This window comes from Vidua chalybeata, chromosome 12 (assembly GCF_026979565.1).
Source record: "Vidua chalybeata isolate OUT-0048 chromosome 12, bVidCha1 merged haplotype, whole genome shotgun sequence".
Taxonomy (NCBI): Eukaryota; Metazoa; Chordata; class Aves; order Passeriformes; family Viduidae; genus Vidua; species Vidua chalybeata.
This window is the reverse complement of record NC_071541.1, coordinates 5,498,117-5,511,612: the sequence shown is the minus strand read 5'-3', so window position 1 is coordinate 5,511,612 and position 13,496 is coordinate 5,498,117. Positions and strand designations below refer to the sequence as shown.

Here is a 13,496-nt window from a genome sequence, read left to right as displayed (position 1 = left end):
CTTGCCACCAACTTAATACACATCCTTTTAACACACATGCATGGAAAAGGAGTATATCCAGAGTTCCTGATGGTCCCAGCACCTCTCTAATGAATCTGCTTGCAGGGACACATTGTCTGAAGCATTGCTTTGCTTCATTAAAGCAGTGCTCAATAAATGCTCTTTAGCACTGAAAGTTAGCAGTGGTGTGAGCAGGTCTGTTGAACTTTGCAGCTACACTCAGGGTTAAGAATGACAGGGTCTGAGGGTTGAGAATTGGAAGAAATAAAAATCTGAAATCAGAACAGCCTGGAGACTGGAGCATTCACTGCTGCATCTCTCTTAGGGTGGGACTGTGCATTAGCAGATGGCAGCCTAAAAACAATATGTGCTGAGAGAGCTCGAGATGTATGGCAAGATTTTCACCACCTACGCAAGCCTTTTGAAGAGTATTGTCTGTCAGGGGTGGCTCAGGAATTTACCAGTTGCTTTTGTGTGGATTTCTGCAGCTATTATCTGCAGAGGATCAGCCAGGAGATGTTGGAGGCAAATTCGAGGCAAATTTTTACAAAATGGAATATGATAACTAGTCACAATATTAATCCCTAAGCTTTGATGTGAGCCTTGTAAAACACATATAAAGCAGCTCAGGCCCCTCTTTATTGGTAGATTGTGGAGATGGGTTGGGTTGTGAGAGGCAGCAGAAAATTGTGACTGAAGAGCAAATCATGATCTTGCCATCTGCCTGGAAGGAACTATTATATAGGGTTTGCTGTCAATCAACCAACCTGTTTTGAAGCAAAGACAGAACACTATATGATTTTTTTTTTATCCTGCTCATTTCATGCACTAATTCCCTACTCAGAAAATCACCATTTCCAGCACCAGCACAGCACTCTGGGCTCTGGCTGCAGCTCCCTGCCTGGTCCAGCAATCAGGGAGAAGAGGTGTGGCAGAGAATCCTTAGAGTGGTTTTCTTAAATAATGACAAGCCCATAGGTGTGACAAGGAATTAAATCCTAATTGTTTAAGCAATGGCATCAGGGAATATTAGCTGCTGTATGCCACATATTCATGATAATTCTCACTTTTCTTTGTTCCAGTGGGAGATCTTTTCCCCAAACTCACTTCCACCCTCTTTAAGGGTGTCTTCTTTGTTGCTTTATGATATTTATTTTGGTTGGTTGGGGTGGGTTTTTTCATGAACATAACTGAAGGCAAAAATTGTTGCTGTCTGACTGCTTTATCTTTTCAAGGATTTTCCTACAAACCCTAGGCTATAGTATTGCACAGCAGTGCATTTCATCTATAACTACATTTCTTCATGTAGCATCTCTAGTCTGGGGATGTCCAAGCATGCTAAAATAGGTGTGTGGAAGCCACACCGTGCTCCTGCACAGTCCAGGCCATTTTAGAAGTAATAAACTGAAATATAATTTAATATCACAGAGTGATTCCATTATAAGAGTCCACACTGCAGGGGACCAGTAGCACAGAAACCTCTCAATGTGTTAATGTTTTTCTTTCCCCACCACTATCTGTATTTATGATAAAGTGGAAGCAAATACACGGGTTTGCAAATCAGCTCTTTGGTCAGTCCCCTGGTGCAATGTAAGAGCTGAAATTTGCTCTGCAGCTGAGGCCAAGGCAGAGTTAGAAAACTTTAAAGTGCTATTTTCAGGGCAGCACCTGGACTTAAAAGACCCAAAGTGCAACACTGCAGAGCTGATCTGGCCTCTTGCATTTTCCTTTGGCACCAGCCAAAGCTTCCTTTTGCAAAAGAGGTGCTGGGCTGTGCCAGGATGTGCTTTGGATGGGCACTGGGGCAGACCTGGGTGTCTGAAACATTTCAGAACCAGGAGAGGCCCTGAGCTCCCAGCAGAGCTCCTGGCACAGACCCACCCTGCAGATCCACCCTGGCACCTTCCCCACAGCAGCCTGGGTGTACCTGAGCACTGGGATTTGTTCTAACCAAAATAACCCTTGCACCTGATGGTGCTTTGAGCCTTCAAGCCAGCTCTTCCCTGTGTCCAGGTGGAGTTTACAAAAGTTCTCTGTAGGGGAGAAAGACACTAAGAGGAAGAGGAAGGCGGTGGGATTTTTTGCTTGTGAAGCTGGGGAAGCAGCCAAAAGGACTTAGGGGAAAAAAAAAAAAGAAAAGGTAGTCTAAGGTAGAGGCAAACAGAAACAAGAACTAAACCTGCCTCTGACTTCAGACCTGGTTTTTGGGTATTTGTTTGGTTTTTTAAGGTGAGTCTTTGGGAAGTAGAATTTTGCGGGTTGTGGAGTGCTTTCCTGGTTGTGTTCATGGTTTGGGCTTTGAGCTTTCATGGTTTGTTGGGGGAATTTTTACTTCTGATGGGACTGGAAAAAGGTTGATGTATTTTTGAGCTCTGGTCTGTGTAAGAACTTTTTGTATGGATTTGGCAGCGTTTCCTGCAGTTGTCCCTGTGCCAGGAGAAGGTGGAAGGCTGGCTGGGCTGGAGGAGCCTGCCAGGAGGAGAGAGAGGGGCTATCAGTCTGGGGCTGGCTTGCTGCAATGTTTTAGGGGGAATTTGTTTCCTAGATAGCCTTGTTTCTATGCTGATGTCTGAAGTATCTCAAATTTGACAGAGAAGGCTTTTTTTAACTGCTGTTGAAGCCTCCTTTTTTTTTATTACTTCAGGATAATGATAGAATCATAGAATGGCTGGGGTTGGAAGGGGCCTCTGAAGACCATCTAGTTTAACCCTGCTCCTAAAGCTGCTGAAATAATAATGGAGACATATTTTTTTTATTAAGTTTAACTGAAATTTAGGAACATAAGTGTAGAGGGAGTGAATATAACCCAGTGACCATATCTGAGCTCACCATAGGGAATTTGCTTCCCAAAGTTTCTGAATGCCTTTGCTTTTCTTGGATTTATTTTATTTATGTTGTAAATATTAAAAACACCTGCACCTTCATATAAAAGCTGACTTTTCAGCAGCAAAAGTAGATGCTAAACCTGTGTTTGAGGACTGATAATTAACATAATGAAAGCGATAGATCAAATGCCAAATGTCCCCTCTGGCTATAGATACACTAATTTTCAGTCCATGCAGCCTCTGACCCATGATTTGCCCACAGTAGGGGGATCTTGCCTGTTATGAGGTTTTATCTGGTCTGGAAAAGCAGCTGCAGTCTGACAAAAATAATAGTTTGTTTTCAAACTGGGAATATTCCATTAACATTTTATGTAATGGGTTCAACCTGGCTCTTTTAAGAATCAGCTGGAGGTGCTGAGTTTGTGCTGGGATGAATTTGGGAATCCATTAAAAGATTCTGGATTTTCAGATCAGGATGATCTCTCCAGCTATACATAAAGAATAAGAGTATCACAAGAAGCCATGAACTGCTATCAGTTCATGGGCTGTTTTAACTTAGATTTCTTTGCTTTTTGGTATCTCTGAACTGAAACTAAATGGACAACTCATCTTCATTACATGATGGTTATGTTTACCTGCCATGATACCCTGAGCACAGTCACGTTTTGCTGGTTGTATTTTAAATGTATTGAATGCTATTAATTTTTTTTCATGATGATAATGTACTGCACAGAGAATTCATCTTGTTAATCCTCAGCAAGTGCTGATCTTGTCAGCTAATGGCAAGTTCTAGATAAGGGTTGAGACTTTTTGTGCGCGTTGTCCTACATACTTTAAAAATAACTAGGACACAAACTTTTGTGATATAAACTTCCCTGACAAATATAGATGTGTTCTTTTTTCTTTCTCTCCCCTCTTAGACTTTGGAAAACTGTAAAAAGCAGAATCCTTGTCTCCCAAACACAGTAATTGTGAGGACCAGACATCCCCTTGAAAAGGAGTAGCCACACGTTTAAGGTAGGCTGGGAGGAGCAACTGTGAGAATCCTTCCTTTTGTGTTCTGTTTTCACTTCTCCCTGCTTTTGTCAACATTCAAACTTGTTATTTAATTGTTGTTTTCCAGTGCAAACTACTTATTGTGCTCATGTGGTTGTTGTGAGGTTTTGTTTGGTTGGGGTTTTTTTGGTTGGTTTATTTTTCCCCTGTGGTTATGTCATCTTCCTGCTTGGATCTTCCCTGTATTCTTGAGGACGGTTGACAAAACTGCTGCTTCTGCCAAGCAAGTTTGGTGTGGGAGAGGCAGAGCAGTGATGTGCCATGAGATAAGAGGGTGGAAAGGGGCCAAGAGCAGCAGGTGGAGCATCTCCTCTGAGCAGCTGTGCTGCTGCCTTGGCTGATCCTCCATATCCACATGTCTGCACCTGTGCTGGAAACACAGCACATCTCCCAACATCCTGCACTTGAGGTGGGACAGTAACTGTCTGCACCAGCCCCTGGGATGATCCCGTGGCAAGTGGCTTCCCTGCACATGTTGTTCAGCTCTGATCTTTCAGGCTCCTGGTGTGTGTGGTCTTTGTGTTGGTCAGTGGAGCCTGTGGTCACAGCCAGACAAGTCCTTGGTGTTTACTCATTTCATGAAAAAATGCTGTGTCTTTCTAGCTAAGCTTTTCTTGTTTGCCTCCAGGAAAAATACTGCATCTTCTCTTGTCACAGGAAAAAGCTGTAGGAAAGAAAACCTTACAGTGCAGACAGAAGGATTTCATGCTGTCAGTGAAGACATAGGAAGGGCAAGAAAGGAAATAGATTCAGTTTGGTCACTGAGGTTGGATTAGATGTCCTGCAAGAGAGGGAGACAAGTGGTGAGGACTGAGAAAAGGAAGTCTCAGGAAGAGGAAGGTTTTCCTGGGGATGTATCTATTAAAAGTTCTAGACATGGAGTGGAGCACCTGGCTGAGCAGAGGGGATGTGCACACAGAGCATCAAATATTGCTGTGCTGATGCATTGAATGTGGGTTGTGAGTGTTTGTTCGGGCCAAGCTGTGGCCAGGGAGCTGGTAAACCTGTGCTCTCCCCGTACCAAAGGAATCCTCTTTGTGTTCCCTGTTCCAAGAGGGGAAAGGAAAGAAACCAAGAGCAAGAAATAGAGGGAGGTTCAGGACCATGGATAAGGATTTCTTGGCTGGTTTTTACTCTGGGCTTCACAGCATTGCTGTTCATGCAGTCACATGTAGGCAGCTCAATCTTCACATGCTCAGCTGCTGGTTATCCATGTGGGATGGTTCCCAGTGGAGGAAAAACTCTGTGGGGAGGTGAGGGGGCCAAGCAAAACTGCTCTGCCAGATTTTTGAAAAAGCTTCCACAGATATTGTGAACCGAGGGTGAGTGTCAGAAATCTGGCTTTTGCTGGAGCTGAGGTAAAACTTGCTGTGAGACTACACTTGGCTCACCTGGGTAGGAACACTGAGGTAGGCAGGAGCTGCAGTGTGCAGTGCCTGTTGCCCAGGCAGCAGCCAGGGGGGAGTCTGGGATTTGGGAAGGAGCTTTGTAGGGTGGGTGGAAGCAGCTGGGAGGGGTGGAGAACGCAATCTGTGAAAAGCAAAGCTTCGTTGTCCCAGGAACACTGGAACTGAGGAGCTTTGCATTTCCAAGGTGGTGAGCCTTCTCCAGACCCTGTGAAATATGAGCCTGGATGTGTCGTGTTAAACCTCTTCATTGGGAAAAGGCAACTGTGGGGGAGGAGGAGAGGGAGGCAGAGGAGGCAGAATGCAGAAAGCAGAGGCCAGAAGCCCCTGTTTGGGTGCAAGCACCAATCTGCTGTCTGCATGAGCCTGCCTGAGTTGCACATGCTGTCCTTTTCTGCGTGCCCAGAAAATTGTGATAAATAGAGGTCCAGGCAGGGAAGAGCATTTATTTTTATTTGCCTATTTTTGTCATTCACTTGGCATCTCTAGATGAATGGTGGAAGCAGGAGGGAAACGCTGTTCTCCTGGTGCATGCAGCCCTGGGTGTGGGGCAGATTCTCAAAGACAGCTGGATTGCTGCTGACCCCTTGCAACCTACCTTCACCTTGGAAATATCATCCAGTGTAATGGTCTGTGCCAGCAGCCCCGTAGAGACTTTCAGTCAGAGCTGTGAATAAGCAGTTTCCATGCTCTCCAGCTGGGATAGCTCAGGTGCTGGTCTCTGTCCTCTCCTCTGGTCCCATCAGGTGTCTGAGTGGGAGTGGAAAGAGCTCCTCCTGATACTTCACCTCCCAGCAGTCAGACACAGACCACGTAACTCAAAGGGTGCTCTGCCCCTCTGCAGGGCATGGATTCCTCATGTCCCAGCACTGCCAGGAGTTGCCATTCCACAGGACACCCCCTTTAGTCCCATTTCTCTTTTGTCTAGAGACAAATTACTTTCAGCCTTCCCTTTTCATGAGAAAACATTTTGAAATGTGCAGACTGCTCACTTGTGGGTTTTTTCCCCTTCTTATTTTCTCTTCCCAGCGTGTCAGTGTCAGTAGCCCCACAATCAACATGGGCCCAGAGGTGCTTGTAAAGCATCATCCCCTCCCTGTCAGAGCCAGGGGAGGAGGCTGAAGTAAAGCCCCAAACCATGAGGTGACTATGACACTGTGCTTAGCAAAGAGGGCAAGAGGAAAATGTTTAATGTCTTGTTGGTCCACTGAAAGTTAAAATTGGCAGCAAAGACTTCAAAGCAGGTGTGAGGATGCTTCTGCAAGATTTGCCAAGGACTCCTGTGCTCCTGTCTGATGCTGGGAGCCAGGGCAGGGAGAGGCTGCAAGCACAGCCTGTTTAATATTCTCTCTGTCCCTCTGATCTGCCCCCTACCCTGCAGAAGCAACATGTCCCCTGTTTCTGCAGAGCTTGTCCTGAGCAATAGCAGCATCTGTCAGGGGTTATGGTGGCATTAGCCTCATGGAGCTGGGAGTTAGCAGTGCTTGGCAGAGTGACAGTTCTGCTGTACCTTACATAAATCTGTACCTTGCATAAATCTGTCTCTGCCTATTCCGCCAAGGTGTGTGGTCACAATTTGTCTGATTCTTCCTGCTGGCCACAAGGATTTTGAGTTTCTTAGAAGAATATATTTGTTTGAGACATTTATCCTTCATCTTCCTTAAAACCTCCCCACTCTGTACCCGTTCACTTGCATCTTTCCCACAAAGTCCTAAAAGGGATGTATCCTAAATAGGTGTTTCTTTTCAATTAAATTCCCATCCCCTCACAGGAGCAGCAGAAATCTCCCTGTATTCCCATGGGATTGAATTCCTCGAGCCTCCCTGTGGCTTTAGCAGCCAACCCCAACAGCCTCCTCCTGCTGACTCCTGCTCTGGGCTGTGCCTGATCCCAAGTGCCTTGTTCATCAGTACTTCATGGTATTTTGTTGCCTCTCATCTGATTTTTTGAGCCTTCTAGACCCTTCTGAGGCCAGAAAGTAATAACTACCTCAGTTCTTTGCTGTCTTTCAGTGTCTAAGGAAATTCTTCAGGAAAACAAGAAAGCCCTTATTAAACATATCATTATATCTCCAACCATACTTGTTCCACGTGATTTCAAACAAAGCTTCTGAAAAGAAAATGCTAACCTCTTGAAAACATCTCTGGTCAGTGAGGCTTGGCCTAAGCCACCCTCTTGTCCCCATCTCTGCTCAGGGACCTGATGGGAGGGTCCATAGCCAGTGATCTCCTGTGTCACTTTGTCACACCCTGCCACCAGTTGCTTCACTGTGTTAGAACTGTTCTGAGCATTGTGGCAGAGACCAGTGTCACATCTCTGTTGGTCTGCAGGGCCAAATGCTTGGTGTGTGTTACCCAATAAAATACAGCAGCTCCAAAGGAGCATGTGATCTGTCAGGTAAACTCATTGCACCTCTCAGTGAGAGTCTCCATCAGACAGATGTCCTCAGGTGCTGAGGTGGAGGGACTTGAGTGTAAGGGTACTTAGTGCTGTTATTATTTATTATTATTTGGTGTTTTGTGCTGGTGAGCAGTGAAGGTGGCACACTCTTCTACCACAGGTTATCCAGGGGGAAAAGAAATAATCCCACATTGTGTTGTAGCACACATCCTGAGCTCTTAAAATGGAAGTTTCTGTTTTGTCTCCAAGCCCTTTTTCTTTTGTAGGCAGACATAAGAGCTATAATACCAAGTGAATGGTATGTACTAAGTCTATACAATGGCTCTTTAAAAAAAATAATTACATAAGGTACAAGAGAGAGAGGAAACCACTCCATTCCTGTAAATGGCCACTTAAAATGTGGGGAATAAATAACTGCAATAAATAATCTGGCATAGCTGAGCTTTAGCATTTGGGAGTAAATCAGAGCTCTTTCCCCATTGTCTGCAGACATGCCTCGGAAATGGAGTTGGAAGGAAAGCTTCCACTCGGAGTTGTGGCAAGGTGCTGGAAAGCCCCTGGGAGCGCGTAGGAGTCTCCTGCTCTCCCGTGTGCCTCGTTACACTTTCCCCGCACCTCCCTTCCCCTTGCCAGGCATGTGCTGCTCTCCGTGCAAGGGAAGCGACTCCCTTAAGCCCCGCACTGCTCTGGTGAACAAGTGCCAGAAGAAGGCTGGGGAATAAAGGCTGTGCCGGCGGAACCAGCCCGTCCCCAGGTGCCTCCGTGGCCGCGCTCGCTCCTGCCCATCCCCACTTGCCTCCCGCAGCCGGAGCGGCCGCTCCCCTGCGCCGTGCGGGCTCTGCTGCCGCTATTTAAATGCAACTCCAGCCGCTGGCTGGGGCTGCCGAGCGAGGGCTGTGTCGCTTTAAGGCACATGTGATACTCTCCCGAGCAGGGATGTGTTGAAATAGGCTCCGGCAGGTCCAGCGCCCGGGAGCCGCCGCCTTGTGCCGCCCGTGCGGAGCCGCGGCCGCGCTGCCCGCGCTCGGGAGCTGCTGCTCGGCCTCCAGTGTCCTGCACGCTGCACCTCATCGCACCATCACTTCAAAGGGCTCGTCAAGCAGAAGGGGATGCTAGGAAATGATCTAAAGGTGAAAATGAGAAGGTTTCCACCCCTCAAACCTTGGCCACTTTTCTGACGGCAGTCTGAGAGCTCAGATGTCTTCTTTACTCTGGAAACAGGATTTGTAACGAAAAAGAGATTTTTTTTTTCTACTTTTAATCCTGATAAAGAAGATTATTGGGAAGCTATAAAAGAAATCCCTTATTGTGGTACAGATGGATTTAAAAAAGTATTAGATCTTTCCGATGAACACTACTAGAGTGCTCTGCTCTTGGTTGGATTACTCAGGTAAGGAGCTTCCTCAGGGTTTAAGATTCAGAAAGCAGATCTGGAACTCATCAGATAATAAGTGGAAAATATTCACTGCTGTGTTTCTATATTAATGATAAGATGATCTCTGGGTGAAATTGTGTGTGTGACAGTTTGCTGACGAACGAGTGAATGAAGAAATGTTTGTAAGAAATGCTGGGTTTGAACAAAGGTAGTTTGAAATAGAGAATGTTTGAGAGATGTTTTTATATTTAAAAAAAAAACTAATAATAAAGCTTGAGTGGGTAAAGTAAGTCTGCTGTCCATGTGTGAAGAACATGATGCTGGAGGAAAGACACAGGAGCATTTAGCAGGTTGTGGAAGTTTGGCTCTTTGACTGGGATTTTTAAAGTTCAGTTTAAATAACCTGAACACCTGAAATTCCCCTGCGTGAGGCTCACCTTTCCCTTTGCCTTGTGGTATAAAAAGCACAGGAGCACCAATTATGACAAGAACGTGTTAATTCCTGAAGACACGGGAAGCCTCCTGGGAGCTCCCTGATCTGGGAAGATTGAATCTATTTTGCAAGATAAATGGGTCTAAAAAGAGAGGAGAAAAAGTGCATTGTATATTGCAAAGCAAACAGTTGGAAATGAAATTAATTATACACCAAGCAGTGCATCAAGCACTCAGCACAGAGAAAGGAAGAGCCTCATGCTGATCAAAATAATGCTTTGGTATTCTCTATTAATTATACTTGTCAGTTTATGTGGTTCATTTCAGCTAATTAGACTTAAAAAGCTTCCCAAAGACTCTGCTGCTTTAAAATCAGGGCGAAAAAAAGGATTTATATGCATATATTTTATTATCACAGCATTTCACTATTTTAATATTGCTCATCTTCCTACTGTAGAAATCCCCTGATATTGCATGCAGATTTTTTTTTTTTAAGACATTATTTTTTTCCATGTGAGAGATTGAATCTTTCAAAGTCTTTCTTGCTCTGTGAAAATGATGTTCAGCTGATTGGATTATTAGATAGAGAGCAGCATCCCGTCATTGGCTGAGTGAGGAGAGTGCCTCAAGTTTGATTAATTTGGCCATCTGAAATGCAGCAGAAGGTGCTGTGAAGGGAACTGGACGATGTGTAGCGTAGCTGAGCCTTGCAAACCTCCTGATCCTTGCAGGCACTGGGAAAGAGCTGCTGAAGTTAACAAGTCAGAGGGAAATTCAGCCAGTTAGTACAGCCATGAACACAAGTAAGGAAAAAGAGTTGTCTGCACTGGATGGCCAAGTGCACCAGCACCAGCAGACAAAGAAATTGTTTTTTCCCTTTGCAAAGGGAATATTTTTTAAATTTTCACACAATCTGCTTTGTGGAAACATCAGGTCTTCTATAGAGCACCTCTGAAATTCAGTCTGGCCATACTCCAGTCCTTGTGCATGCACAGGTCGAACAAAAGGAAGCTGATTTCATCTGGGGATTAGAACATAATTCTGAGAAACAATTACTTTGTTTGGTAGACAGAAGCATGATTAATAATTAATGCTTGCAAAAGCAAAAAACCAAACAAGGTACTGTTACCTTCTGGGTCAGTAATAGCCCTTTTAGCTTTGGGGATGGAGTATTTTGGCAATATGTCTTGGATATCTGAGGATGTGTTATGCCTTTCTGCAATGTATTTAAAGCAGCTTTGATACTGTCTGGACATCATGTTGGATTTTTCCAGCTGGTGTTGTGACTTTTTAAAATTTGGTTTACATTTTTAACTCCCCTGTAAATTGAGCTATGGATCAGTGTGAGAATATTTCCCAGCTTCTATTTATATTGTGGTTTTTTTTTTAGTCCTCAGATTATTACAGTTTGATTTTTACCACTGAATTATTAAAGTTACCCAGGCTCCTCTGTTGATGTCTCTTTACCTCAGCTGTCCTTTTTGGGCATGACCTTTGTTGTACAATTGCATCCTGCAGGGGGGGAATAATAATCAAAAGGAGTGAAAAAGAAAAATATTAAAAACACTGTTGTAATGGAAGCTGACTATTGTGTGTGCTGTAAGGCATTGGATAATAATGCATTTCTAATATTTTGTTTAGAGAATGGCAGTGGTCTCTGCAATGTCCTGGGTCCTGTATTTGTGGATAAGTGCCTGTGCAATGCTGCTCTGTCAGGGGTCCCTCCATCACACTTTCCAGCAGCACCACCTGCACAGACCAGGTAGGACTGAGCTCAGCTCTGGGCTTGCAGGCTCTCTGCCCATGCTCCTGTCTGTCTTGATAAATGATTGACTAACCAAAATTATTTTTGCCATTTAAGTTTCATGAGTTGTTTGCCTTTGTATTGCACAGCATCTGTTTTTTGGTGGGTCTAATGTGTGTTGTGCTTTGCCAGTCCGATGTGGGAATAGTCATCCTTTAATATCCTTTTCTAACAATTGCCCAGCATAAGAATCCCATTGTGGGTAATGATTCAGTTTCTGTGTCCTTGTTTCTCTCTCCCCTTCTTCCCATTTGGTGAATTTCTGTAGAACTTGGGCACTGTGAGAGCACAGGTTTGTGGAACTTTGTGCTTATCTGACCCAAACTGGGGTCAGGTTTGTTCCTTAAACCACGGCACCAATCTCGCTCAGTCACCCATGTGTGTGTGCTGGAGGTCAGGTTAAAAGAGGCACATTTCTTCTGGAGTTCTCAGGTTTACCTCTGAAATTGATGGGGCTGCAAAAGTGTGGCCTGGAGGAGAATTTGGGACTGTGAATAGAGTGCAGTGCCTGTAAAGGCAGAATCAATCCCACAGGTTAGCAGGGGAGAACACAGCTCACTTGGGCTGCTGGGTCTGCAGGGACAGCACAGCAGTGGTTTTATTGTGTTTTTATTAATAGAAATGGATCACATAACTCCTTCAACTGCTAATTGCACTTTGAAAAATGTGCTATGATAAAAATTGAGGTGGTGGCATTTTCTAGCACAGTATTTTCATCTGGTTAAAATTAGATGGGACAAGAATGTCACTTAACCGAATTCAAATCCAAAGAAAAGGTGGGAGAGGCTTTAAGAGTTGTAGGAATGAAAGATGGAAAGTGTTAACTCACAGTGATGAGTCATTTTACAATGTGGCAATTAATATTTTAATGGTTTTTGATTGAATGACATCCCTTCAATGACAAATGATCTTGAACACAGGTCTTTAGCAACTTTAAAACTCAAAGTTTTCCCAAGTACGTTTCTTGCCCAGAAATCACGGGTATTGGCATTGTCTTGGTTTGTTCTAATGAAACATAAATGTTGTTGAGGACTAGACCAAAATCCTTGCTAGGCTAGGTCTCAGTGCCCATGTTATATCAGATTAACCAAGTGTCTTACCTTTACCCCCTGGCACTGGAAATCTGGGAGTGCTTGAAGTGTGAGGGCTGAGGGACTTCTTTGGGACTTGCAGAGATTTATTATAGTGCAATTACCAGTAATGCTGCTGGTTATTTGAGCGTGTCCCTAGTGAAGGAAAGGGGGGAAAAAGAGCCCAGCTGCACAGGTATGTAAAAGGAAAATGCAATATCATTTTATGGAATCAGTTGAAACAAGTGACATTATGAGAAAAAATGAGAGCTGGGCAGATCCAGAGCACTGCAACATTTGCCCAAGCTTGAAAAATCACCTTTTTTATAAAGCAAGAACAGCAAGACACTGAATGCATACCAAATGTTGGGGAAATGTGAAAAATGACAAAATCTTTCACTCAGGGATGTGCTACAGATAGAGTGAAGGTTTTACAGCTGCCTCATCACCTACTTAGAAGCAGCCAAGCTTTCCCTCCTGCGAGCCTGGCTCAGGCAGCTTCTCTGCACCCTACATGAATAAGATTGATGGCGTTCTGATCCCAGGCAGCCAATTTCAGTCTCTCAAGAAATAATCCACTACATTGACAGATGAGTGGAATTTGACATGATGTTCACCTCAAATTCAGATTGTGCTGCACCTGGGAAGTACCAGCCTGTGAGTGTCCTTTAGGGAAACTCTTAGATATTTTGGACGATTTCTGCTGTCACAACAGAAAATCAAGACAGTGGTTTTTTTATAAGGCCATGAATTTGCAGTCTGCCAACTGAATGTGAAAGGTTGTACATAAAAAGGATGGAAATATGTTAACTAGCAAACTGAGTGATTTTAATGTATTCAACTGCAGTCCCTGAGCACACCCTATTTTTCATATTTATATTATTAGGAATGCATAGTTTAGTTTTAGTTAGAAACTCTGTAAGTAAGATTAAACTGTTCAGCCAAATAAAAGTGAATAAAAAATGGATGCAGATGAGCCAAAGCATAATTTCAGTAATTTAATATTTGGTGTATGGAATTTCAACTTATTGAATCATGGCAGATAGAGCTGTAATCAATAGCATGCTCAGCATACCTTTTCTTTCAGTTTGTGATCATGCATAGGTAATGAGCTGCTCTAAAATAAGA

At 44.1% G+C, this 13,496-nt stretch overlaps 1 protein-coding gene across 2 annotated transcripts in view; it reads left to right on the top strand.

The window, feature by feature from the left end:
- Positions 1 to 8,424: 8,424 nt before the first annotated feature.
- The window catches only part of TAFA1 (TAFA chemokine like family member 1), a 205,826-nt gene continuing 200,754 nt past the window's right edge, over positions 8,425 to 13,496 (top strand). Inside the window, exons 1-2 of one of the 2 annotated variants that reach the window (XM_053953749.1) lie at positions 8,425 to 9,077; positions 11,136 to 11,256. In XM_053953749.1, coding sequence (XP_053809724.1) covers positions 11,139 to 11,256 — 118 coding nt within the window. In that variant the 5' untranslated portion in view covers positions 8,425 to 9,077; positions 11,136 to 11,138. The remainder of the gene's footprint in view (positions 9,078 to 11,135; positions 11,257 to 13,496) is intronic. The other variant, XM_053953748.1, reaches the window with a different exon arrangement.